This window comes from Panicum virgatum, chromosome 6K (genome assembly GCF_016808335.1).
Source record: "Panicum virgatum strain AP13 chromosome 6K, P.virgatum_v5, whole genome shotgun sequence".
In the NCBI taxonomy this organism is placed as follows: Eukaryota; Viridiplantae; Streptophyta; class Magnoliopsida; order Poales; family Poaceae; genus Panicum; species Panicum virgatum.
In genome coordinates this window covers 38,989,844-39,015,442 of record NC_053141.1, presented here as the reverse complement: position 1 = coordinate 39,015,442, position 25,599 = coordinate 38,989,844, and the positions used below count along the sequence as shown (strand labels likewise).

General features: G+C 52.1%; 2 protein-coding genes across 3 annotated transcripts; both read left to right on the top strand.

The window, feature by feature from the left end:
• Positions 1 to 1,581: 1,581 nt before the first annotated feature.
• LOC120712555 lies at positions 1,582 to 18,754 on the top strand. Its single transcript, XM_039998367.1, has 2 exons — positions 1,582 to 1,921; positions 17,912 to 18,754. Exons 1-2 carry the CDS (start codon positions 1,831 to 1,833, stop codon positions 18,499 to 18,501), a joined length of 681 nt encoding a protein of 226 aa, XP_039854301.1. The 5' UTR covers positions 1,582 to 1,830; the 3' UTR covers positions 18,502 to 18,754.
• A 1,395-nt stretch (positions 18,755 to 20,149) lies between these two features.
• LOC120712554 lies at positions 20,150 to 25,278 on the top strand. Of its 2 annotated transcripts, XM_039998366.1 has the most exons (6): positions 20,152 to 22,114; positions 22,223 to 22,656; positions 22,785 to 22,946; positions 23,628 to 23,703; positions 24,526 to 24,684; positions 24,876 to 25,278. In XM_039998366.1, the coding sequence occupies exons 1-6, from the start codon at positions 20,186 to 20,188 to the stop codon at positions 24,966 to 24,968; spliced, it is 2,853 nt and encodes a 950-aa protein (XP_039854300.1). In that variant the 5' UTR covers positions 20,152 to 20,185; the 3' UTR covers positions 24,969 to 25,278. The 2 variants fall into 2 exon arrangements, 1 of the variants encoding a protein (XP_039854300.1); XR_005690923.1 differs by lacking the exons at positions 24,526 to 24,684; positions 24,876 to 25,278 and adding an exon at positions 23,366 to 23,468 and having other exon boundaries at positions 20,150 to 22,114.
• The last annotated feature ends 321 nt before the right edge of the window (positions 25,279 to 25,599 follow it).

Sequence of the window (25,599 nt, the reverse complement as noted above, 5' to 3'; positions counted from 1 at the left end):
ACAGAATTACCGTAGATGCTGCTGTGACTTGTGAGAGAATCCCGGGCACTGGCAGGTGTAAGGTGTTAATCCACGAATCGGAGAGCTGTGGAGGTTATCATGGATCCATTGGTTCATCCGTTCATGGCAGGGTTTCCATTGGGCGGCGCTGTAGAGCCACTGCCAGAGCATTGTTGGGCCGGGCCGTTAGCTGTTTTGCTGTGTAGTGTATTTTTACTCGGCCTGCTACCTCTGTCCGGGCCAGTTAAAGCGACTTCTGCTGATGGGCTGTCAATAGCCCTTCGGCCTGCTTGCGAACATAAAAGTTTAAATTCTGTTGTTACCGTCTCTCTCAAATTTGGCAAATCTGACTAGATCGGTTTTACTATGCACCTAGATATATATGTTGTATGTATATACAGTAAAACTTATTTATCTATAAATTTGCTAAAAAAAACTACGATTTGAAACGGGGAGAGTACCTTTATATAAAAGTCAAAAGATAGATCAGATATTCAGCTTTGATCTTGCCGGAGGAGTATATACAAGGTGGTGGTTCACTGGTTCAGCCAATTTGTTATGGTTGTTAGTTGTTAGCATCGGTTACGGTGTCAACTGTCAAGCAGCCCTGACAAATAATCAGTTCGGATTTCGCACTCCACAGAAAACCGTTGGCATTTTTTTAAAAAAAAATGAATAAAAAAACCTTTGGCACTGGGAATGTTGTAATTAATACAGTTAGAAAATCAAATTTGGTCACCAATTCGCAGTGTTTGGCACATGCGTTGTGAAGCCCTTTGGTCTTCTGTCCTCTCGCTCACATGCAACAGGGCACGATTTCCTTTTGTTTAAAAAACATGTAACGATAGTTTAAGATGCTAGATCTGACTGTTCTGACGAACTATGCAAACTATGAAACTAGGAAGAAGGTCTGACATGGCATTGGCCCAGCTTCTGTCACTATAAATTCACCCCAAATTCAAAAACATAGGGCCGTGTTTTATCCTAATTGCATCGCACTCGGTACCCTTGAGATTATGCAAATTGCTCGCACGCTGTGCCGAGATTTCGTTTCGTCAACGAACATCGCCCACCCCCAACCTCTCAAGGTTCGGTGAGGGCATAATTGCCCAAAAAGTTGAGCTTAATTGTCGATTTAAATACAAATCGGAGATCATTATATTCTATAAATGCCCACACCGACACTGTGGGGGAAGCAGTTATGATTTGTTTAGTTTATTTAAACAGTACTGGTTCCAGAACTACTTCACTTTAGTCATGAAGATCTCTTAAACATCTTTACTCACCGGACGCCACACAAGATTTTATTTTTTTTGCCTTTTTACTTTGAAGAAATTTCTTGGATACATAGAAGAAGTGTTTATCTCTTCATCGTTGCCTATGCTCTATCCAATATCTACTACATAGTAACACTGACGTTTTTCTTACCAAAGAAAAGAAAAAGATCAAGCGCACAAAACTGTCGGCTATTAGCCTTTTTGCTTACTGGTTGAAGGCTGCCCTCTAACCGAAATTAGTCGGCAGGGGCACTTTGGTCAATCCACCGCGCCAACGGCAAATCGCACGGTGGACCGTGGACACACACACACGACAGACACATGCGGCGAGAGCGCAGCGGAGCAGGCGCGCACAAAAAAAAAGGCCATAAAAAGAAAGCGAGCTCGGAGCGGATCGAGCGGAAGAAGAGACAGTCCTCCTCTCCTGCTGCTCGCGCAGCCCTCTTGCTGAGCCCGCTCACCTTCTTCTCCGACACTCCAAAGGCCCAGCTCGCGCGCGCGCACGAGCTCCCAGATCCCAATTTGTCCCCCCTGCGGGCGGAGGATAGCTCAGATGGCGATGCCCGCGCGGCCGCTGCTGGTGCTGGCCGTCCTGCTGCTGCCGGCGCTCCTGCTCTCCGCCGCCTCGGCCGCCGACAGCAAGAGTAATGCCCCCGTTACCTTTACCTTCACGCTTCCGGTTCCTGCTTCCTGTCGCGTGCTGCATTCCTTTTGCTTGTTGTTCTTGCGCGCTCCCAATCTGTCTGGGACTAGTGTCCACGACTGCGAGCCTGGGGTCTGGATCTGGGTGTTTCGGATGCGTACCTCGGACTGGGATCTCGGGAGCCGGTGTGGGTTGACGGTGGGTTCTACGTGCGAGGATGGGGATCGGGCAATTGGGTAGCGGGATTGCTGTTGTGAGTGTTCGCTGAGCCATGGTTGTCACTTCGTGTCCTGTCAGTAAACATAGCTTCTCTGTAGTCCTGAACCGATAATTGACTGGTTACATCCTTGTCCTGTCGAATAGTGAGCCCAATCCTGGGGAATTTTAGTGCAGCCACCAATTTTGGCATATGTTCGTAATTTTTTTAAGGGAAAATTCGATTCATGCCACCACAACTCCGTGAAATTGGGTGTCATGTTGAAAATCATGCCACTCAATGGCATGGATTTCAACATGAGATCCAATTTCAAGAAATTGGAGTGGCATGGATCCAACTGACTCTTTTTTTAAAAGGGTACTGTATGGTATTATGGTCTGCTTCTTTTGGCACCCATGACCAATTTTGAAATGTAAATTTGCAAACTTTTGTTGAGGTTGGGTGATAGGGTTTGAGATTAGGACGCATTCATTTAGTCGTAATTGGGCAAATTGTAAGAACTTCTAAATGGGACCGGCCATTTCGCCAATTTCTGTCTCAGATCTTGTGTTAAAGTAACTTAATTGGTTCTAATTTTTTAATACTAGTTATATATATTGGTAGTGTGTGGGAACCTTTGTGACAACTCTGTCACTCAGGCCCCGTTTGGTTTGTGTGTGCTAGGAAGTAGCACAAATTTTGACCAATAATAATGGGTATTAAATAAAGTCAGTTTACAAAACTAACTCTACAACCTTGCGCTACTTCGCGAGACGAATCTAAAGAGGCCTTTGATCGCACAATTCGAGGTTGGTTACTGTATCATTACTGTAGCCAATCATCGATTAATTATCGTCATTAGATTTGTCGCGAAAAGTTATGTCCATCCGTGAAAAGGTTTTTCAAATAAACTCCGTTTAGTACTCCATGCATGCAAGATTCTTTTTGTAGCGCAAGTAGCGCAACGCTAACCAAACCGGGCCTCATTCACACGATTATAGTAGGTTATAAATAAATGCGCCAATGCTGTGTGGTTGTTTTAATGTCAATATCGCAATCTGCATGGTTTTACTTATGTTGCTGAATGGAACATTATAAAAAATTGGATATTTATGAAAACAGATTCTTTAATATTATGCTCACTTACTATAAATTTACAGCCTGAGCCTAATATGCCCATGAATAGGAAAAATCAGCCATAGAAAGAGGCCGGCTACTGCACTGCGTTTAAGTATGATGCGCCCATGTAGTTCTTTATCTCAGCGATTATTACATTCAAATCTACTGCACACCTGGATACTTTCTAATGGACTATTGTCTCTAGAAGCTCATTTCTAATGCCTAACTATTTAAATAAACATTTATTAGTAGGACCCTTGTTATGGCTAATTTTATTCTATTCTTGTAAATTAGCTGTTTCTAAGGAAGACTGTTGTCGGTACCCCAGGACTGGGGTATCCCCTCTTGCTGTGTCTAGGCAAGAAGAGCTTTGTAGTTATCCTTAACTACGTCCAGCAGTCGGACCCCTGCGGTCCGGAAGCCCTGTTCACCCGACAACGGTCCCGGACCCGTCCTCTGGTTGGGAAAGGTCCGGGAGCACCACGTGTTCCGGAAGAAGCAAGCGCTCATCCTGAACAGCCGGGGCCCCGCGGGAGGTCCGGATCCCCGCGGAATCCCGGACCCCCCTTTGGGGTCCCGGACCCCCTGTATAGTGACCGGACCCCTCGCCAAGGGAAGGAATCGACACCCCGCCTCGGGGTGGTCCGGGGCCGCCACGTGTCTGCAAGCGCAGAACACGTATATAACGCCGCTTGGTTTCCATATTAAGGTTCACCTACCGCTGTATTCATTACGGTAGGAGGACGTCCGCATTGATGTAGCAGAAGTCGAGGCGATTCTTTGACCAGGGGGCACTATTGATCGCGTATTACCAAGATGCATAGTGGGGCTGCTGGCGCCGCCCACGCTGCGCCTGTCAGTCTGCCATAACAGATGGATACGACGGCTCGGCTTCACCCATTATGACGCCTACATAATAGCCTCAACAAGTCACGCCGCAAGCTACGTTCCCCCAACGGGCACCTTGCTGACGGGACAAGAGAAGCCCACCCTTCGTCAGAGGGTGAGCAGCGCCATGGAAGCGTATCGGAAGAAAGATTCGTAACCACTGTAGCCATTTAAATACTCTGTGCAATGCGCTACACAGTCACGTTGGGCCCACTTGTCGGGGCCCCAACGTCCTATGTATCCGCACCCCTTGGTCTATAAAAGGGGGGCGCCCGCTAGAAGAAAAAGGCAGGCTGGGTGAAAGCCAAGACCCGGCAGAGGATAGGTTCATACACAACCAAGATCAATACCTCTCCCAGTGGATGTAGGGTATTACGCTCCGGCGGCCCGAACCACTCTAGATCGTGTGTTCTTGTGTGCTTGACTCAGAGCTAGATTAGCCCAATCGCCTAGTACCTTCCCGAGTACTCCCTCTCTGGGAATAGGCGGGTGCGTTCCGCCACCCGGCTGTGGGTACCCTAGAAATCCCACTGTCGGTACCACAGGACTGGGGTACCCCTTCTTGCTGTGTCTAGGCAAGAAGAGCTTTGTAGTTATCCTTCACTACGTCCAGCAGCCGGACCCCTGCGGTCCGGAAGCCCTATTCACCCGACAACGGTCCCGGACCCGTCCTCTGGTTGGGAAAGGTTCGGGAGCACCACGTGTTCCGGAAGAAGCAGGCGCTCATCCCGAACAGCCGGGGCTCCGGACCTCCCGTGGAGGTCCGGATCCCCGCGGAATCCCGGACCCCCCTTTGGGGTCTCGGATCCCCTGTATAGTGACCGGACCCCTCGCCAAGGGAAGGAATCGACACCCCGCCTCGGGGTGGTCCAGGGCCGCCACGTGTCTGCAAGCGCAGAACACGTATATAACGCCGCTTGGTCTCCATATTAAGGTTCACCTACCGCTGTATTCATTACGGTAGGAGGACGTCCGCATTGATGTAGCAGAAGCCGAGGCGATTCTTTGACCAGGGGGCACTATTGATCGCGTATTACCAAGATGCATAGTGGGGCTGCTGGCGCCGCCCACGCCGCGCCTGTCAGTCTGCCATAACAGATGGATACGACGGCTCGGCTTCACCCATTATGACGCCTACATAATAGCCTCAACAAGTCACGCCGCAAGCTACGTTCCCCCAACGGGCACCTTGCTGACGGGACAAGAGAAGCCCACCCTTCGTCAGAGGGTGAGCAGCGCCATGGAAGCGTATCGGAAGAAAGATTCGTAACCACTGTAGCCATTTAAATACTCTGCGCAGTGCGCTGCACAGTCACGTTGGGCCCATTTGTCGGGGCCCCAACGTCCTATGTATCCGCACCCCTTGGTCTATAAAAGGGGGGCGCCCGCTAGAAGAAAAAGGCAGGCTGGGTGAAAGCCAAGACCCGGCAGAGGATAGGTTCATACACAACCAAGATCAATACCTCTCCCAGTGGATGTAGGGTATTACGCTCCGGCGGCCCGAACCACTCTAGATCGTGTGTTCTTGTGTGCTTGACTCAGAGCTAGATTAGCCCAATCGCCTAGTACCTTCCCGAGTACTCCCTCTCTAGGAATAGGCAGGTGCGTTCCGCCACCCGGCTGTGGGTACCCTAGAAATCCCACGACATTTGGCGCCGTCCGTGGGGAGGTCAGGCGCTGGCTGGATCTTCAGTCTTCTGGGGCTGTGTTCATCCTCTGCAACGGCGAATGAGAAGATGAAGGAAGGCAGGGCGTCACCCACGCCACATGCCGTGGCACTAGGGCGCCAACGCCCACGGTGCGGCGGCGCACGGCAGCGGCGTTTGTTGTGCGTCGCCACTGCGACACCTCAGAGCCGGCGCAGCAACGCACAGCGGAGGTGCCGCTGGGCGCTGCCGCCCCTACGTCGGCTCAAGGTTTTCTCTCAAGCAACGGTCATGCTTCCTCTGCGGCGGCATGGTGTCGGCTCAAGGCTTTCTCTCAACATGGAGCCTGGAGCCGACGGCCATCCCGGAGGAAGTTGGCCGTGTCGTCGTATCGTCTCTGGCACCACCCGGGGTGCTTGGTGCTGCCGCAGACAGGACCCCGCCAGGCGCGGGGCCCCCTGGCGCGAGCACCAAGGACAAGCCGGCGAACGACCGCCCTTCTCCACACTCCGTGCTCGTCCACACGAGCACACATTCTCCCGCTGCGCCAGGCCGGAAAGCCAGTTCCTGCCGCAGCGAGTGACGGGCGGGATGGCTCCCGGTGGCGGACGACGACGGCAGGGGGCCTCTCCCATTCAAAGCCAAAGAATTTGTCTTATGCTACCTAAGCATATGACAGCTCTTAGGCAAGGAGTAGCCCCCCGAGCTCCCGAGGTGATGCTGGATGATGCAGTACAGGCACATCCAGGACGCCAAAAACCTCCGACGACCATGAAGAACCCAGAAGTAGTGGTACCACTTCCAATCAGAGAAGGACATGCTATATAGAATGCAGCCGAAGGTTACTCCTAAAGTAGGACTGAGAAAATTCCTCCTTTGTAATAACGTGGCGCCTACGTGTGAGTCCAGAGCGGTCAAGGCCCGACCTTGTAAACCCGACCTCTGGCCCTATCGCACAAACAGGCAAGCAACGGTCCGGAGCGGTAGAGGTCCGACCTCGTAATCCCGATCTCTGATGTATACCGTGACAACCACGATAATAAAAGAGATTTTCTTTTCTCAGTTTTATCCAGGCTCTACCTTGACTACATTTATTCGCCTTGGTTTAGCTATTCTTTCCTCTTAAGCGGAATCTTCCTATTATTGCTAACAATCCAAGTTAAGTTGCTGGTTTGTGGCCAGGTGGGGACACCCCTTCAGGCTGGAAGATAGTTCGGACCCCTAAGGACCTGTTCCGGAGAAGTAGTACTCGTATTCTGGGGTAGAGAAGCTCCGCATAGCTTAGCCTGGTAATGTACCCTAAAGTTACGTACTTCACTACCCTGTTACAAGTACTATAGTATCCGTGAACTGCTGTCTTTAGAGGTCCCGAGCTCCCTTCTAGTATAAGGCTTGGTTTCTCGCACCTTACCCATAGGTCCGGTGATAAATTTCATCGGATCGTCAGTAACGACTCAAGTCCACTCCGGTGGCCCGCTCCGGCGGAGACCGCTCGCCACGGTCGACTCAAGTCCACTCCGGTGGCCCGCTCCGGCGGAGACCGCTCGCCACGGTCGTCTCAAGTCCACTCCGGTGGCCCGCTCCGGCGGATACCGCTCGCCACGGTCGACTCAAGTCCACTCCGGTGGCCCGCTCCGGCGGAGACCGCTCGCCACGGTCGTCTCAAGTCCACTCCGGTGGCCCGCTATGGCGGAGACCGTTCGCCACGGTCGTCTCAAGTCCACTCCGGTGGCCCGCTCCGGCAGAGACCGCTCGCCACGGTCGTCTCAAGTCCACTCCGGTGGCCCGCTCCGGCGGAGACCGCTCGCCACGGTTGTCTCAAGTCCACTCCGGTGGCCCGCTCCGGCGGAGACCGCTCGCCACGGTCGACTCAAGTCCACTCCGGTGGGCCGCTCCGGCGGAGACCGCTCGCCACGGTCGACTCAAGTCCACTCCGGTGGCCCGCGCCGGCGGAGACCGCTCGCCACGGTCGCCAAGAGCCCGACAACAGTCCCGGACCCGTCCTCTGGTTGGGAAAGGTCCGGGAACACCACGTGTTCCGGAAGAAGCAGGCGCTCATCCCGAACAGCCGGGGCTCCGGACCTCCACAGGCGCTCATCCCGAACAGGTGGAGGTCCGGAGCCCCGCGGAATCCCAGACCCCCCTTTGGGGTCTCGGACCCCCTGTATAGTGACCGGACCCCTCGCCAAGGGAAGGAATCGACACCCCGCCTCGGGGTGGTCCGGGGCCGCCACGTGTCTGCAAGCGCAGAACACGTATATAACGCCGCTTGGTCTCCATATTAAGGTTCACCTACCGCGGTATTCATTACGGTAGGAGGACGTCCGCATTGATGTAGCAGAAGCCGAGGCGATTCTTTGACCAGGGGGCACTATTGATCGCGTATTACCAAGATGCATAGTGGGGCTGCTGGCGCCGCCCACGCCGCGCCTGTCAGTCTGCCATAACAGATGGATACGACGGCTCGGCTTCACCCATTATGACGCCTACATAATAGCCTCAACAAGTCACGCCGCAAGCTACGTTCCCCCAACGGGCACCTTGCTGACGGGACAAGAGAAGCCCACCCTTCGTCAGAGGGTGAGCAGCGCCATGGAAGCGTATCGGAAGAAAGATTCGTAACCACTGTAGCCATTTAAATACTCTGCGCAGTGCGCTGCACAGTCACGTTGGGCCCACTTGTCGGGGCCCCAACGTCCTATGTATCCGCACCCCTTGGTCTATAAAAGGGGGGCGCCCGCTAGAAGAAAAAGGCAGGCTGGGTGAAAGCCAAGACCCGGCAGAGGATAGGTTCATACACAACCAAGATCAATACCTCTCCCAGTGGATGTAGGGTATTACGCTCCGGCGGCCCGAACCACTCTAGATCGTGTGTTCTTGTGTGCTTGACTCAGAGCTGTGGGTACCCTAGAAATCCCACGACAACTGAGGTTCAATAGCCTTCTTCTTACATTCTTTTATCTATGGAAAGTTATATTGCTAGCAATGCTCGGAGACTTATTTGTTCAATTGAAAGTACTACAAAAACTCCGCCTATGCTGACTGGAAGACTCTCCTGAGTCGTCTCAACATAGCCGGTCCCAAGCCCGGGTAAAGGAGGAGGGTTGCGTTAGGTTTTGGCAAACCAGCATAAAAAATGCCACTCTAATGGATTTGAAACCCACAAGAAACTCGTTGGGGGCGTAACCCTCTTAGCGACGCGCTACATCGGAACCCGGGTGTGGTGATAAATGGGCAAGGGCCGGGTCGCCATCCCCCCAAGGGCGCGTCGTATCATGACCTGGGTACGATGATAAGTGAGCAAAGGTCGGGTCGTCACCTGAATGGCGCGCTACATCTACGCCCGGGTGTAGTGGAAAATGAGCAAGGGCCTTCGCACTTCCCTCGACGGGTGCGAAGGGTAAGGAAGCTAGCCGAGCCAACTAGGATTCGTATAGGTAGCTGGAACGTAGGGTCCCTAACGGGTAAGTTGCGAGAGCTAGTTGATGTAGCAATTAGGAGGCGTGTAAATATTCTATGCGTTCAGGAGACAAAATGGAAGGGCCAGAAGGCGAAGGAGGTTGAGGATACTGGCTTCAAGCTTTGGTACACGGGAGCAACTCCGGGTAGGAATGGTGTAGGCATCTTGATTGATAGGAGCCTTAAGGATGGAGTCGTAGAGGTTAGAAGGCAAGGCGACCGGATTATCCTAATCCGGTTGGTAGTTGGAGATTCGGTTTTGAATGTGATCAGTGCCTATGCCCCTCAGGTAGGTCTTAGTGAGAGCACCAAGATGCAGTTCTGGAAAGATCTAGATAGCATGGTTAGTACCGTGCCTACCATCGAGAAACTCTTCATAGGTGGAGATCTCAACGGCCATGTGAGTGCGACTAATGTAGGGTTCGAGCGAGTGCACGGGGGTTTTGGTTATGGTAGCAGGAGTCAAGAGGGGGAGGATGTGTTGAACTTCGCGTTAGCCTACGACTTGTTGATAGCGAATACCGTGTTTAAGAAGAGGGAATCCCATCTTGTGACGTTTCGTAGTGGACAACACTCGAGCCAGATCGACTTTATCCTTACTAGGAGGGAGGATAGACGTGATTGCTTAGATTGTAAGGTGATACCTGGGGAGTGTGTTGTCCCTCAACACAAGCTTGTGGTGGCGGACTTTCGTCTTCGGGTACGTGTCCACCGGGACAAATGTGCCAAGATTGCGAGAACAAAGTGGTGGAAGCTTAGAGGGGAAGCGACACAAGCGTTTAAGGAAAGGATGCTAAGTGAGGGGCCTTGGGAAGAAGGAGAAGACGCAGATGACATGTGGCTAAAGATGGCAACATGTGTTCGGAAGGTGGCCTCAGAGGTGTTTGGCGTGAGTAGGGGAGGCAAACAGGAGGGGAAAGACACCTGGTGGTGGAACGACGAGGTGCAGAGGGCTATTAAGGAGAAGAAGGAGTGTTTCAAGCGCCTCCACCTTGACAAGAGTGCAGCCAACATCGAGGGCTATAATTTAGCGAAGAGGGTTGCAAAGCGAGTGTCGGTACCCCAGGACTGGGGTACCCCCTCTTGCTGTGTCTAGGCAAGAGCCTTAGTAGTCATCCTTGACTACAACCAAACAGCCGGACCCCTGCGGTCCGAAGTCCTGTCCTCCCGACAATGGTCCGGACCCGTTCCACGGCCGGGGAAGGTCCGGGGACGCCACGTGTCCCAGGAGAGACAGGCGCTCAAGCGCAAGCAGCCGGGGCTCCGGACCTCCCGAGGAGTCCGGACCCCCGCGGGGTCCCGGACCCCTCATAGGGTCCCGGACCCCCCGCATAGCAATCGGACCTAGGGATGGCAATGGGTACCCGAAACCCGAGTACCCGACGGGTTTTACCCGATAAGAAGACGGGTATGGAATGATTTTTCTACCCGTGGGTACATTATTGGATAAAATCCTATACCCATTGGGTATGGCGGGTACGGGTGTGGGTTTATACTACCCATACCCGCCTACCCGTGGGTAAGAAATACCCGCAGGACAAACAAATGAGCCTAAGTATCTAACTCATTTTAGCCCATATGACCTATGAATTTAGCTCAAATCCAATTAAACCCACCTAGTATATATATTGTTGAACCCTCTCTAACTCATGTTAACCCATATGAGCCATTAATTTGTTGAAATGAAGCTTGTAATGATTTATTTTTCATGTGAATGTCTAATATTTATATGTAATACTCGGGTATGATTTCGGGTGTGGGTTACCCAACGGGTAAAAATTACCCGACGGGTACGGGTATGGAATCATTTTCTTACCCGTATGCGGGTACGGGTAACCCGACGGGTAAAATTTAATCCTAACGGGTACAGGTATGGGTGGCCACTACCCGACGGGTTTATACCCGTTGCCATTCCTAATCGGACCCCTCTCCAAGGGAAGGTTTCGACGCCCCGCCTCAGGATGGTCCGGGGCCGACACGTGTATGAGGCCCTTGGTCTCCATCTTAAGGTCCACCTACCTTCGCATTCATTGCGGTAGGTGGACGTCCGCATTGATATAGCAGAAGCCGAGGCGTTTGACTAGCCAGGGGACACTATTGATCGCGTATTACCAAGGTAGTGGGGGCGCTGGCGCCGCCCACGCCGCGTCTGCCAGTCTGCCGTAACAGATGGATACGACGGCTCGGCTTCGCCCTTTATGACGCTACATAATAGCCTCAGCAGGCCACGCCGCAAGCTACGCTACTCCAACGGGCACCTAGCTGACGGGACAAGAGAAGACCCCCCTGAGTCAGAAGAGCAGCAGTACGCCTATCGGAGGAAAAGATTCGCTACCGCGGTAGCCACAGTCACGTTGGGCCCACCTGTCGGGGCATCAACGTCCTATGTATCCGTTCCCCCTTGATCTATAAAAGGGGGAGCGCCGCTAGCAGACCTCAGGCTGGGCAAGAGCCAAGGCCAGCAGAGGATAGGTTCATACACACCACCAAGAACAATACATCTCCCAGTGGACGTAGGGTATTACGCTCCGGCGGCCCGAACCACTCTAAATTGTGTGTTCTTGAGTCCTTGTCTCAGCGTAGATCCAGCCCCGTCGCCTAGTACTTCCCCGAGTACTCCCTCACTGGGAATAGGCGGGTGCGTTCCGCCACCCGGCTGTGGGTACCCCTAGAACCCCACAACATTTTGGCGCCGTCCGGGGGGATCCATAGGCGTTGGCTGGATCTTCAGGCCTCTGGGCTGTGTTCTTCCTCTGCAACGACGAACTTGAAGATGAAGGAAGGCAGGGCCACACTCACTCCACCTGTCTTGGCACCGGCGCGGCAACGCCCTCGGTGCGGCGGCGCACGACAGCGACGCCTGCTGTGCGTCGCCACTGCGACACCTCAAGGCCGGCGTAGCGGCGCACAACGGAGGCGCCGCTGGGCGCTGCTGCCCCTACGTCGACTCAAGGTTTTCTCTCAAGCAACGGCCACACCTCCTCTGCGGTGGCATGGTGTCGACTCAAGGCTTCCTCTCAACATGGAGCCTGGAGCCGACGGCCATCCCGGAGGAAGTGTCCTGCCGTCTCCAGCACCGGAGATCCACCTCAGCTTTGCTCGGTGCTGCTGCAGACAGGACCCCGCCACCTCGCGCGGGGGCCCCTGGCGCTAGCACCAAGGACAAGCCGGCGAACGACCGCACTTCTCCACGCGTCGCACCGGTCCATCTGCTGCGCAAGGGCTCTGGTTTCCATCGGCAACGGCGACGGCAGGGGGAGGGGGCCTCTTCCATTCAGAGCCAAAGAATTTGTCTCATGCCATGTAAGCATGTGACAGCTCTTAGGCAAGGAGGGGTCCCCCGAGCTCCCGAGGTGATGCTGGATGATGCGGTTCAGGCACATCCAGGGCGCCTTCACCTCCGAAGAAGAACACGCTGTATAGCATGCAGCCGTAGGTTACTCCTAAGAAAAGACTAAGAGAATTCCTCCTTTGTAATAACGTGGCGCCTACGTGTGTGTCCAGAGCGGTCAAGGTCCGACCTTGTAAACCCGACCTCTGGCCCTATCACACAAACAGGCAAAAAACGGTCCGGAGCGGTAGAGGTCCGACCTCGTAATCCCGACCTCTGATGTATACCGTGACAACCACAATAATAAAGGAGATTTTCTTTCTCAGTTTTACCTAGGCTCCGCCCTGGGTTACATTTATTCGCCTTGGTTTAACTATTCTTTCCTCTTGAACGGAGTTTCCCTTGTTGCTAACAATTCAAGTTAAGTTGCTGCCTTGTGGTCAGGTGAAGACACCCCTTCTAGCTGGAAGGCAGTCCGGACCCCTAAGGACCTGCTCTGGAGAAGTGGTATTTGTATCCTGGGGTAGAGAAGCTCCGCGTGGCTTAGCCTGGTAATGTACCCTAAGTTTACGTACTTCACTACCCTGTTACAAGTACTCTAGTATCCAGGACTGCTGTCTTTAGAGGTCCCGGGCTCTCTTCTAGTATAAGGCTTGGTTTCTTGCACCTTACTGTGAGGTCCGGTAACATACTTCATCAGATTGTCAGCAACGGTCGCTCCAAGTCCACTCCGGTGGCCCGCTCCGGCGGAGACCGCTCGCCACGGTCGCTCCAAGTCCACTCCGGGTCCGGGAAGTGGTGCTTGCTCCCTGAGCGATCCGAAGTCTGTGTAGCCGCTTAGCTTGGTTCCGTACCCTAAGCCTACACCTTCGTCGCCCCATGGAGAGCGCTCTAGTACCTAAACCTGGCAACAGGCATACCGGCCTCAGGGGTCCGGGATGCCCGCACTCTCCAAAAGCACACCAACGCAATCAAGTTGCGTAGGAACACATCATGGTGGTGGCCCCACCCGCGGGTTCGTGCCTCTCCCGAGGTGGGCCCGGGGGCCACTGTCGGTACCCCAGGACTGGGGTACCCCCTCTTGCTGTGTCTAGGCAAGAGCCTTAGTAGTCATCCTTGACTACAACCAAACAGCCGGACCCCTGCGGTCCGAAGTCCTGTCCTCCCGACAATGGTCCGGACCCGTTCCACAGCCGGGGAAGGTCCGGGGACGCCACGTGTCCCAGGAGAGACAGGCGCTCAAGCGCAAGCAGCCGGGGCTCCGGACCTCCCGAGGAGTCCGGACCCCCGCGGGGTCCCGGACCCCTCATAGGGTCCCGGACCCCCCGCATAGCAATCGGACCCCTCTCCAAGGGAAGGTTTCGACGCCCCGCCTCAGGATGGTCCGGGGCCGACACGTGTATGAGGCCCTTGGTCTCCATCTTAAGGTCCACCTACCTTCGCATTCATTGCGGTAGGTGGACGTCCGCATTGATATAGCAGAAGCCGAGGCGTTTGACTAGCCAGGGGACACTATTGATCGCGTATTACCAAGGTAGTGGGGGCGCTGGCGCCGCCCACGCCGCGTCTGCCAGTCTGCCGTAACAGATGGATACGACGGCTCGGCTTCGCCCTTTATGACGCTACATAATAGCCTCAGCAGGCCACGCCGCAAGCTACGCTACTCCAACGGGCACCTAGCTGACGGGACAAGAGAAGACCCCCCTGAGTCAGAAGAGCAGCAGTACGCCTATCGGAGGAAAAGATTCGCTACCGCGGTAGCCACAGTCACGTTGGGCCCACCTGTCGGGGCATCAACGTCCTATGTATCCGTTCCCCCTTGATCTATAAAAGGGGGAGCGCCGCTAGCAGACCTCAGGCTGGGCAAGAGCCAAGGCCAGCAGAGGATAGGTTCATACACACCACCAAGAACAATACATCTCCCAGTGGACGTAGGGTATTACGCTCCGGCGGCCCGAACCACTCTAAATCGTGTGTTCTTGAGTCCTTGTCTCAGCGTAGATCCAGCCCCGTCGCCTAGTACTTCCCCGAGTACTCCCTCACTGGGAATAGGCGGGTGCGTTCCGCCACCCGGCTGTGGGTACCCCTAGAACCCCACAACATTTTAAATGTCGTGGAGCTGCAACCACGACCGGGTGGCGGAAGGCACCCGCCCTAGCCCAGAGGGTGTGTACTCGGGGGTTAGCTAGTCTTAGTTCGATCTCACTCAAGAATGCGATGAACACAGCTGGTTTAGAGTGGTTCGGGCCGCCGGAGCGTAATACCCTACGTCCACTGTGTGTTGTATTGCCTTCCCACGAGAGTGGGAAGGTGCGAGAGCTTGAGTCTTGAGAGAGTCTGAGGATCTGTGTTCTAGCGGGTGTGCTCTCCCTTTTATATGTCCAAGGGGAGCACGTACACTGAGCGGGGCCCCGACATGTGGACCCGGCGATGTATTATAAACTACACTTTGGCCTTCAATGCCTCAGATCCGGAGATCTTGTCGTCGGCCTCCGTGCGTAGCTTCTGACCAGGGATGGTCTTGAGCTGTCCTGTCAGAGTAGAGTCTAGCCTCTGCAGCCGCGCGTCGAGGTCATGATGAAGCGCCGAACTACTGACTCAGTCACTGTAGCAGCGTGCACTGTTGCTTCAGTCAGTAGCTGGTCATCATGACTCGTCGCCCATGCGCACGGCGCTGAGTCTTTAATGCTTGCCTTGGTAACTGACGAGCCGCCTCGGTAACTGGCGATCCACAGTGTGGACTGACAAAAGCTGCCCCGTGCCCAGCGGCAACAGAGCCTGCCTCAACCACTCGCACTTAATGCGGGTGGGTGAGGGAGCTTCCAGCGGAAGGCTTGCGCCCGCGCCCGCGTCTGCGTGACACGTGGTGGCTCCGGACCCCTCCCGAGCAGCTAACTGAGCCGAGAGCTCACGGGAGTCCGGATAGGCACGTGGAGGTCTCGGACCCATCTGCGGGAGTCCGGATGGCTCGTGGAGGTCCCGGACCCATCTGCGGGAGTCCGGATGGCTCGTGGAGGTCCCGGACCCATATGCGGGAGTCCGGATGGCTCGTGGAGGTCCGGGACCCACCTGCGGGGGTCCGGGTTCGCGGCCACAGGTGCTGAGCATTTCCACCTCTTGGACACGTGGTGACACCGGACCCGTCCCCGAGCGGGAAGCGGGTCCGGGACCGTTGGTCCGGTGAGATGGAGCCGGACCCCAGGGGTCCGGCTGCTCAGCTCCTTAGGGCGTAGTTACAGATAACTACGCGAGTCTTGGCACAGTAGGAGTGGGTACCCCAGTTGCAGGGTACCGACAGCGAGCTGTGAGTGTAGCAAAGGGTAAGGCGTATGATGACCTGTATCAGCGGCTAGGCACGAAAGTAGGGGAGTTGGACATTTATAGGATGGCTAGGATCCGCGAGCGGAAGACAAGGGACATCAACCAAATCAAATGTATTAAGGATGGGACAGATCGACTGCTAGTGAAGGATGAGGAGATCATGGATAGATGGAGAGAGTACTTCGACAAGTTGTTTAATGGGGAGAGTGAGAGCCCTACCCTTTAGTTAGATGACTCTTTTGATGATACCAACAGACGTTTTGTGAGGAGAATTCAGGAGGTAGAGATCGGGGAGGCTTTGAAGAGAATGAAGAGAGGTAAAGCGCTGGGCCCTGATGGTATTCCCATTGAGGTGTGGAGATGCCTAGGAGATAGAGCAATAGTATGGTTAACTAAGATTTTTAATCTCATTTTTCGGTCAAACAAGATGCCGGGAGAATGGAGGAGAAGTATATTAGTACCTATCTTCAAAAACAAGGGCGATGTTCAAAGTTGTACTAACTACCGTGGGATTAAGCTGATGAGCCATACGATGAAGCTTTGGGAGAGAGTTATCGAGCATCGCCTAAGAAGAGTGACAAGTGTGACCCAAAACCAATTTGGGTTCATGTCTGGAAGGTCAACCATGGAGGCGATTTTCTTAATACGACAATTGATGGAGAGATATAGGGAGCAGAAGAAGGACTTGTACATGATCTTCATTGACCTTGAGAAGGCATATGACAAAGTACCGAGAAATGTCATGTGGTGGGCTTTGGAGAAGCACAAAGCCCCAACTAAGTACATTACCCTCATTAAGGATATGTACAAGGATGCGACGACGTTTGTCCGAACATGTGATGGCAATACCACTGACTTTCCTATCAACATAGGCCTACACCAGGGGTCAGCATTGAGCCCTTATGTATTTGCTTTAGTGATGGATGAGGTCACAAGAGATATACAAGGTGAGATCCCTTGGTGTATGCTCTTTGCTGATGATGTGGTGCTAGTTGACGAGAGTAGGGCAGGGGTTAATAGGAAGTTAGAGCTGTGGAGACGCACGTTAGAGTCGAAAGGGTTCAGACTTAGTAGGACCAAGACCGAGTACATGATGTGCGATTTCAGCGCGACTGGGCATGATGGGGGAGACGTTAGTCTAGATGGGCAAGTGGTGGTCCAGAAGGATACTTTTCGATATTTAGGATCGGTGCTACAAAAGGATGGCGACATTGATGAAGATGTTAGGCATAGAATTTCAGCTGACTGGTTGAAATGGCGGCAAGCTTCTGGCATCCTTTGTGACAAGAGGGTGCCATAAAAGCTAAAAGGCAAATTCTATAGGACAACAATTCGTCCGGCGATGTTATACGGTGCTGAATATTGGCCTACGAAAAGGCGACATGTGCAGCAACTGAGTGTAGCAGAGATGCGGATGTTGTGGTGGTTTTGCGGGCACACAAGGAGGGATAGAGTCCGGAACGAAGTTATTCGGGATAGGGTCGGGGTGGCACCAATTGAGGAGAAACTTACTCAGCATCGGCTGAGATGGTTTGGACATGTCCAACGAAGGCCTCCTGAGGCGCCGGTGCATAATGGGGTTCTTGAGCGGGTCGATAATGTAAAGAGGGGTAGAGGTAGACCTAAACTGACGTGGGATGAGTTGGTTAAGAGAGACCTTAAGGATTGGAATATCTCTAAAGAGATAGCTTTGGATAGGAGCGCTTGGAGACTAGCTATCAATGTGCCTGAATCTTGAACTTTTTCTTTCGGGTTTCATCTCTAGCCTACCCCAACTTGTTTGGGAAAAAAGACTATGTTGTTGTTGTTTGTTGAAAGTACTACAAACCTTCTACATAAGCTTTGTTAACTTAATAGGATGTTAATCTTCCATAGACCTCATATTTATTTTAGCAGTAAGCGGACTTACTGATTTCTACACCCCTGCTTTCATTTATCTAGGACGCATGCATTTGCATCTTCACTTCCTCTTGAACCCTGAAATTTATATTTTCTGCAACACCGTGCCTGAATCACTTTCACTTCTTTCAGACAACCCTGCCGATGAGCTCGTGGCATTGATCAACAGCAACCGTACTGCCAGCAAGGCCTCTTCCCTTTCTGATAATCAAGGTCTGGGATGCATTGCTCTGCAGTACATCAAAGCATATGAAGGTCAATGCAGTGATGTGCGTGATAAGAAGCCTCCGGAGACCAGTTTCGCCGAAATATTTGCCCCGGGCTGTGGTGTCCAAGTGGCAACGCTTTCAAAAATTACTGGGAGGCTCGTGGGCTGCCAGTCCAAGTACCCTTCTCCACCTGAGGCCTTCGACATCCTTGTTAACGACGCGAAGGACCTCCAGGTCCTGCACAGCAAGAACCACACGGAGATCGGGGCAGCCGTGAGCGGCACCGACGGCGGTGGGCCGTACTTCTGGTGTGTCCTCTTCAGTGGCGGGAAGCCCGCCACCAGTTTCAAGGTGGAGGGCGAAGTGCCAAAGACCGCCATGCACCCGGGATGCTTCAGCGGCAACAATGACGACTGCGCGGGTCCGAAGAATGGCGCCACTCCGATCAGTGCTGGCGCATCGAGACTGGTGGCAGCGCTTCTTTTTGTTGTAGCTTGTGCCGTCACTTTGTGAGCTTCAGTAGTGGGGTTATATTTACCACCATTCTTTTTGCTTTGTGAGGAAGGAGCAGCGCAACATCCTCCTGTTGCAGTACTACTACCGCGCCATTCTTTTGCTTGTTTGAGCAGATGAACTATGTAAGGATCTGAAGATCATTGTTCAGCGTTCGAGTCTGTCCGTTACCTGTCCAGAATCCAAAGATCATTGTTCAGCATTTTGAAACTATTTGTTACCTGTTCAGAAATCAGAATGTTCGCCAAAGTAATCTTGTGTACTCTCTTAAGATGTTTGCTGGCACTGTAAGAACCTTTTGACAAATTGTGTCGGACAGCATCAACTGCATCAGCTGGGATGTCCATGCTGTCGATGCTGGGCATATGAATTGCCGCTGTTTTTTTTTTTTTTGAAATGAACTGCCGCTGATTTGCTGATGGTCTTATGTAGAGCCACCATGGTCCTGATTACGATTTAAGAGGTCCAGACGGCGGTCTAGGCTTTGCGTCGTGCACGGTTTAGGTAAATTAAGAGGTCGAAAAAAGAAAGTACCTATGGTTTCCGATCATAAACAACCGTGCTCCCAACTCCCAAATCTTCCGCTTGGAACAAAATGTAAATCTTTCTGTTGCGAAGTAATTATCCATGGAGTATCTAGGCGGTTTGCAACATGGGAACCAGGGATGGAAATAGGGAAACGAATATCCTAGATATCCAAATTGGTATCTGTGCGAATTCGATCTCTTCCATGATTCCATCCTATGGGATGAAAACGGAAAGAAAATAGGAAGACAGATATTCGAGATATCCTAATTCGTATCCGTATACACTTTCATCCTTAGTTGGAATCGCCAGCAGCGTCGCCAGCGAAGATACCGGTACAGTAAATACGGAGGAGTAAACTATAATTTCCATGCGTACCCAAATGCCACGAGCGTGAGGCTTGGCACGCAAGTGTGGCCTCCCAAGCCGTCAAAAGTTTTTGCCACACCAAGCTTCTCAACTAGCCACTCTCTTTTTCTCCTCCGATGACGCATCTTCCACTAATAGATGTGGCCGCTAGTAGAGAAGAAGGGGCACGCGATTCCGCTAAAAGCCGCGCTCACTTGAGCCCAAGTGAACAACCGAAGAAGCGGCGAAGCCCACAGCAGCGGCACGCAAGCTACGGCCCGCGCCGGCGGTGTCTCCGGCCGCAGAAAACCCCGGTCCGACTTCCAAACCTCTCCGCCCTCCGGCCTCCCGTTCGTAAGCAGCGGCCGGGACGGCTGAACCCGCCCCATGCGCCAGGGCTCCAGAGACCCACCGGTCCAGGACCCGTGCCACAGGAACGCCGAGTCCACCGGACCACCAGCCAGCCAACCAACGAGGCTTCCCTCCCGCACGCGCACCCAGCCGCAGGCCGCAGGCCGCAGGCCTCGGGCCTCGCCTCGGCAGACCAGACACGACGACCCAGTCCCGCGCCGCGCCCGCCCCCCTGCTCCGCTGCGCCCGTTTGCGCGGGAAAAAGGGCGGACGAAAGGGAACCCCCGCCCCGCCCGGCCCGCCAAAGCCGGACCCCGCCGCGGCGCCGCCGCGGCTCCTCCTTCCCCTGCAAGCCTCCCCCCTCCGTATACATCCAAACCCCAACTGCCCGCCCCGCCCGCCCACTCAAACACCCCAAGCCAAACCCCTCCGCGCCGCCAGCGCCGTCACGCCCTCCGCGATGCCCCACCTCCGCTCACGCGCCAAGGCGTCCCCGCCGTCACCGCCGGCGCCGGCCGGCGTCCCGCAGGGCACCCCCGCGCCGTCCCCGTCCACGTCCCTCCGCCTCGGCCTCGGCCCCGCGTCCCCCGACGACGACGGCTTCGACACCAAGTCCCCGGCCGCGGCGCCGCCCCGCCGCAGCCTGCGCCTCGCGGGCGCCGCCGCCACCCCGGCGACCCCCGCCGCGCCGGACGGCGGTTCCTCCGGCTCCGGGCCCGGGTCCGGCGGGGGCGTCAAGAGGACGGGGAGGCCCCGCGCCCGCACCTCCGCCTCCGCCTCCTCCCCTGCCGCCGCCTCGCCGACGTCCGGGAACTTCGGGAGCGACGGCGGCGGCCTGTCGGCGGGCGGCTCCGGCTCCGGCGGCGCAGGGCCGTTCCTGAGCCTGCGGTCGGGGACCCGGATCGCGAAGCGGCCGGTGGAGGCCGGCGGGGAGGCGGGGCCCGGGCCGTCAGGCGGAGGCCAGGTGCGCGACGAAATGCCGCCCCGGGGCGCGGGCACGCCGACGAAGCGGCGGAGGAGCGTGCTGATCGGGGGAGTGGAGACGGAGTACGTGGCCGATTCGGAGAGCGGCTCCGACGAGGATTGCCAGATGCTGGGGCAGAGTGGCGCGAGGGTGCCGGGCGCGCAGGGAAACACGGCTCAAAGTGGGGTGGAACCTAGTGCTGTTGCTATGATCATGGATGGGACTGAAAATGGCGCGGGCACGCCGACGAAGCGGCGGAGGAGCGTGCTGGTGGGGGGAGTGGAGACGGAGTACGTGGCCGATTCGGAGAGCGGCTCCGATGGGGATTGCGCGATGCTGGGGCAGAGTGGCGTGAGGATGCCGGGGGCGCAGGTAAACACTGGTCAAAGTGGGGTGGAACTGAATGCTGTTGCTATGAGCATTGATGGGACTGAAGATGGCACGAGGGATGGTCCTGCCAAGGCAGGCAATGGGGAGTCTGGTGGGGTGATTGATGAGCAGTTAGTGTATCCTGCGGGAAGTCCTTCGAGTCCTGAAGCAGATATAATTGTGGATATGTATTTCAAGAAAGAGTTGCGCCAATACAAGCTTAGAAAGGAAGGCAAAGCGAAAGAGAAGCTAGTTTTGGGGAACAACCATTCTCGTGGTGTGGATAGTGGATATGTATCCACTTCCCTCAAATTAAGTACTGATAGTAAAGGAAAGGGAAAGATGGTTGTAGAAGATAGTTTGTCATCTCTGAGCTCAAGTGAGGATGAGTCGGATTCGAAACCAGTGGATTCTAAAGAGATTCAGAGTGAGCATGACCCAGATTCGGAACCAGTGGATGCTAAAGAGGTTCAGAGCAACTCAGGATCAGTTTCTGCTTATAAGGAGCCACTTCGCAGGCAAGCAGCAAGAGAGCAAGCTATCAAGCTGGCCCCTAAGTTTGCATTCTTCAAACCAGATAAAGATGAACCTAGTGAAGATGAAGAGGAAGAAGAGTTAGAGCCTAGTTCTGACCCTCAGGACTGGCCAGGCCCATTTGCAACTGCTGCCAGGATATATGAAGAGAGAGAAGCTAAGTTGAGAGCTCGAGAATCGAATTCTTCGAAGGTCAACAAGGTTGCTAATAAGGCCATCATTTGGTCTCCTTCAAAGGGGCAGAAAATTCCAGTACGAGCTCGGGCCGCCCCATCACTTACAAGCTTATGCATAAATACTCTTGTAGAACATTCTGAACGCATTGAATCACTTGGAGATATCCCAGAGGAGCTAAAGCATAAGCTGTTAAAGATTCTGTGTCATTCTAGGAAGATGAATATCCATCTTCTCAATGAACTAATGTGTGATAGTCCTGCAGAACTGCATCTGAGTGAGTGTTCATGGCTGAGTGATGACGACTTTGAGAAAACTTTTGGGAAATGCAAGACAGATAGCCTGCAGGTACTATTGTTTTTACACTTTATGCAGATTCGGTACCTTTTGATAGATCCTTATTTCTTTTGTTTAAGTCAACTTTTGAGGACTAATTCAGCATTTGTCTTAATGTAGGGTTTACAGCTTGATATATCTGGAAGGTGCATGCCTGATTACATATTGCCAACAACCTTAGCCAAGGCTCCTAACTACATGCCATTGTTGAGAAAAATATCTCTGAAGGGAAATTACCGTCTCTCTGACAAGGGTTTAGAAACAATCATCTCCGCTGCACCTTCTCTGAGCTCACTAAATTTGTGCGAGTGCTCTCTTCTCACTTCATCTGGAATTGTTATTCTTGCTGACAAGTTACATTCGGTACTTAGAGAACTGTATATAGATGACTGCACAAACGTGGATGCTATGATGATTCTCCCCGCACTACAGAAGATCAATCATCTAGAGGCTTTGTCAATGTCTGGAATACAATCTGTGTGTGACAAGTTCGTGAATGAGCTCCTTGCTGTACATGGTTCGAATATGAAGGAGCTAGCATTTGCTGGTTGCTCGTAAGTCTTTACAGTTTCCTGTTTTAGTCAGCTGTTTCCTTTTTGAAGGAGCCTACTTTTATGCAAGTGTAGGGAAACAATATGGAACTGCATTTTTTACTAGCCATTATTGTGTTGTCTAAATGTAGGAAACTTACCTCATCTTCCATCAAGGCTATTGGGCGGAATTGTCCACAACTAACTTCCTTAGATCTCCGCAACTTGAATAGGTTGCGTGACTCAGCAATGAGGCATCTTCGCTATGGTTGTAGGCTAATAAGGAAACTGAAGCTTCAAAGAAACACATTCAGGTATCACCCCTCCCCCATTTCTTTGCTGTTCCAAGTTTCAAATGCCTATTTCTAAGCAGAATGAAGTTCTGTGTAAACATTCATGTTCATTGCACTTTTTTTCTCTCTCTCTCATCACTGCATCTTAAAGGTTTCCAAACTCAGATGGGCTGATGATGATGATTATTATGTAATTAATTAGCTTCTATCTAGCATTCTAAACTATCTTGTTCAGTATGCTAACTCTTATCCTTCTTTCTAATACAATTTGTGCATTGTAGAAGTGCTGTATTTTTTTTTCTGCCTGATCGCACTGAGAGTTTGAGAGTAACATGACATTTGATGTCCCATAGTTCTATTTTGTCACATGTAGCACTAATGCCATCTGTATCATTAAATTACTACTGTCTAATGTTTATAATGATTCGTGAAAGACGCAGAATGATAGAGTACAGGGAAAAATGGAATGGAATACACCACTGTAATTGGTAGGATCTACTTGTTCCATTCTCCTGAAGGGTTTCTCGAAGTTGAATCAGCAAGGTTTAACATTTTGAATATTATGGAATTCTTCCATTTTAGTAAGATGGTCACCTGTTAATTCGTTTAGTGGCACTCTTCTTTTGTATTGATTATAACATGCTCTGTTGTAATGAGATGGCAGCAATATCTTCCTGACATGATGCTTGACCCTTATTACAGTGATGAAGCAGTTTCTCGATATTTGGAAGAATCTGGAGGATGCCTAACTGAGTTAATGCTTAACAATATTGAGAAGGTATTTTCTCCATTCTGTCTTGTTGAATGTTATAATCCATGACTGGTACAAATCTTATTCTTGGGATACCACAATTCTATTTTTCCTTGAGATGCAGATCCTTTAGTCTTTTCCTTCTTTTTTGGAGCAAGAGATCATATGAAATGGTTCAATACCACATACAGTAGAAAAAAGCTGTTTATGGATTGATTTCGAGGGGGGGGGTTAATTGAAGCCTAGGTTATTCTAATAACATTGAGCTGACAGGATGTGAACATGAGATATGATTTATTAGATCAACCTGTTACTGATAAAAAAAGGTTAGCAAGCAAAGCATTTGGCAAAATGCGAGTGAGCAGCCTTTGGGAAGGCTTCACATGCAACAAATGTTTGTTGGTTAGGTTTTTTTTTTTTTGCGACTATGTTTGTTGGTTAGTTGGGAGTATTATAATGTGCATGGGTGAGAATTGGTAACAGGGATTGCACTATACTTTAATTGGGGACATATACTTCATTTATGCACACAGATAGTCTATTTATTCAAGCTGGAACTAAAGAGTGCATGTTGGAACTGGAACATTTCTAGTTGTTTGGTGTAGTCATATAACTTCACGTTATAGAGACATGATTGTTTGGGCGCAATCTAGAGGGTAAATCTTCTGAAAATACTGTCAAATCTTTGCTGGTTGGAGTGTATAACACCTTATCCTGTTATTTATTGTTTTTTGCTAGTTTTTGTCTCAACTGGGAAATTAAGTTTGTTAGGATGCGATGTTTTGTTTTGTTTTTGCCTTTCAGCTGTTTTTGAAGTATGAATAATTTGATCTGGTGTTTTTCATCTAGGTTGGAGACCTTACTGCTCTTGCAATTTCTCGCAATTGCTCTGTTCGGCTGGAGGCTCTGGATCTTTCCTTCTGCCGTGAACTGACCAATGAAGCTTTGGGTTTGATTGTCGACAGCTGCCCATCGTTGAGGGTTCTGAAGCTATTTGGTTGTACCCAGGTATGATGACCTTCCTAGTAAACAAAGTATCCATCATAGTACACTTTCTGTTACACGTTCTTTCCGTAAGCAATTCCAATCATGTGCAAGGATTAAGGAACACTGTTAATTGATAAGTAGTGGCATATGAGTCATAACATGACAGCCTCAATTGTTTTAGGTGAAACTGACTGCTAACTGTTGCATTGCAGATCACGGATTTGTTCCTTAAGGGTCACTCAAATACATTCGTTAAAATCATCGGGATAGAAGGGAGCATACTGGAGCAAATGGACCACCGTTAGTTTGTGCTGAAAATGACGCTTCATTCCCCTTACCATTCTGTTATCTAGCTTAGGAATTGAGACATCAAGGGCCTGGAGGTGGCTGCAGTTTCCAGTGAGGAATATTTTGCCAACCGACCCTGCTGAAACCAGTTAGATGCCCTTAAGAAACTATCTGGAAATGCTTGTTTTTCTTCTTTAGCTTTAAACAGTGAAAAAAATCTGCTGCTGCATTATGCAGACCATAAAAAGGGAATTTTCATGTTAGGTGGTTATGGATGGATATTCAGATCCTTTTCATTTTATAAGTGAGTGGTTATGAACGGATCAATATAGGGCTGAGCGCCTGAGCTAGCCTACAGGAGCGCCTGCGTTTGTTGATGTTGTGGCCGCGGAACAAATGGGGTTGAGTCGGCTGGAGTTCCTTCAGATTTCTCTCTCAATGGCCCGACGGCAGAACAAACAGGGCAGTTGGCATGAGACTGGTTTGTCGTCACCGTCGCGTCGGACACTTTGCTGTCGAGGTGATGGGAAATTTCTGAAGGCCTTATCCAGTGGTGATTCGACTATTTTTTTTTAAGGGTGGGGGAAGCATCTTCAAAAGTATAGCTAAACCTCACTCTCTATAATTCTATTTAACAGATTAGTCAAT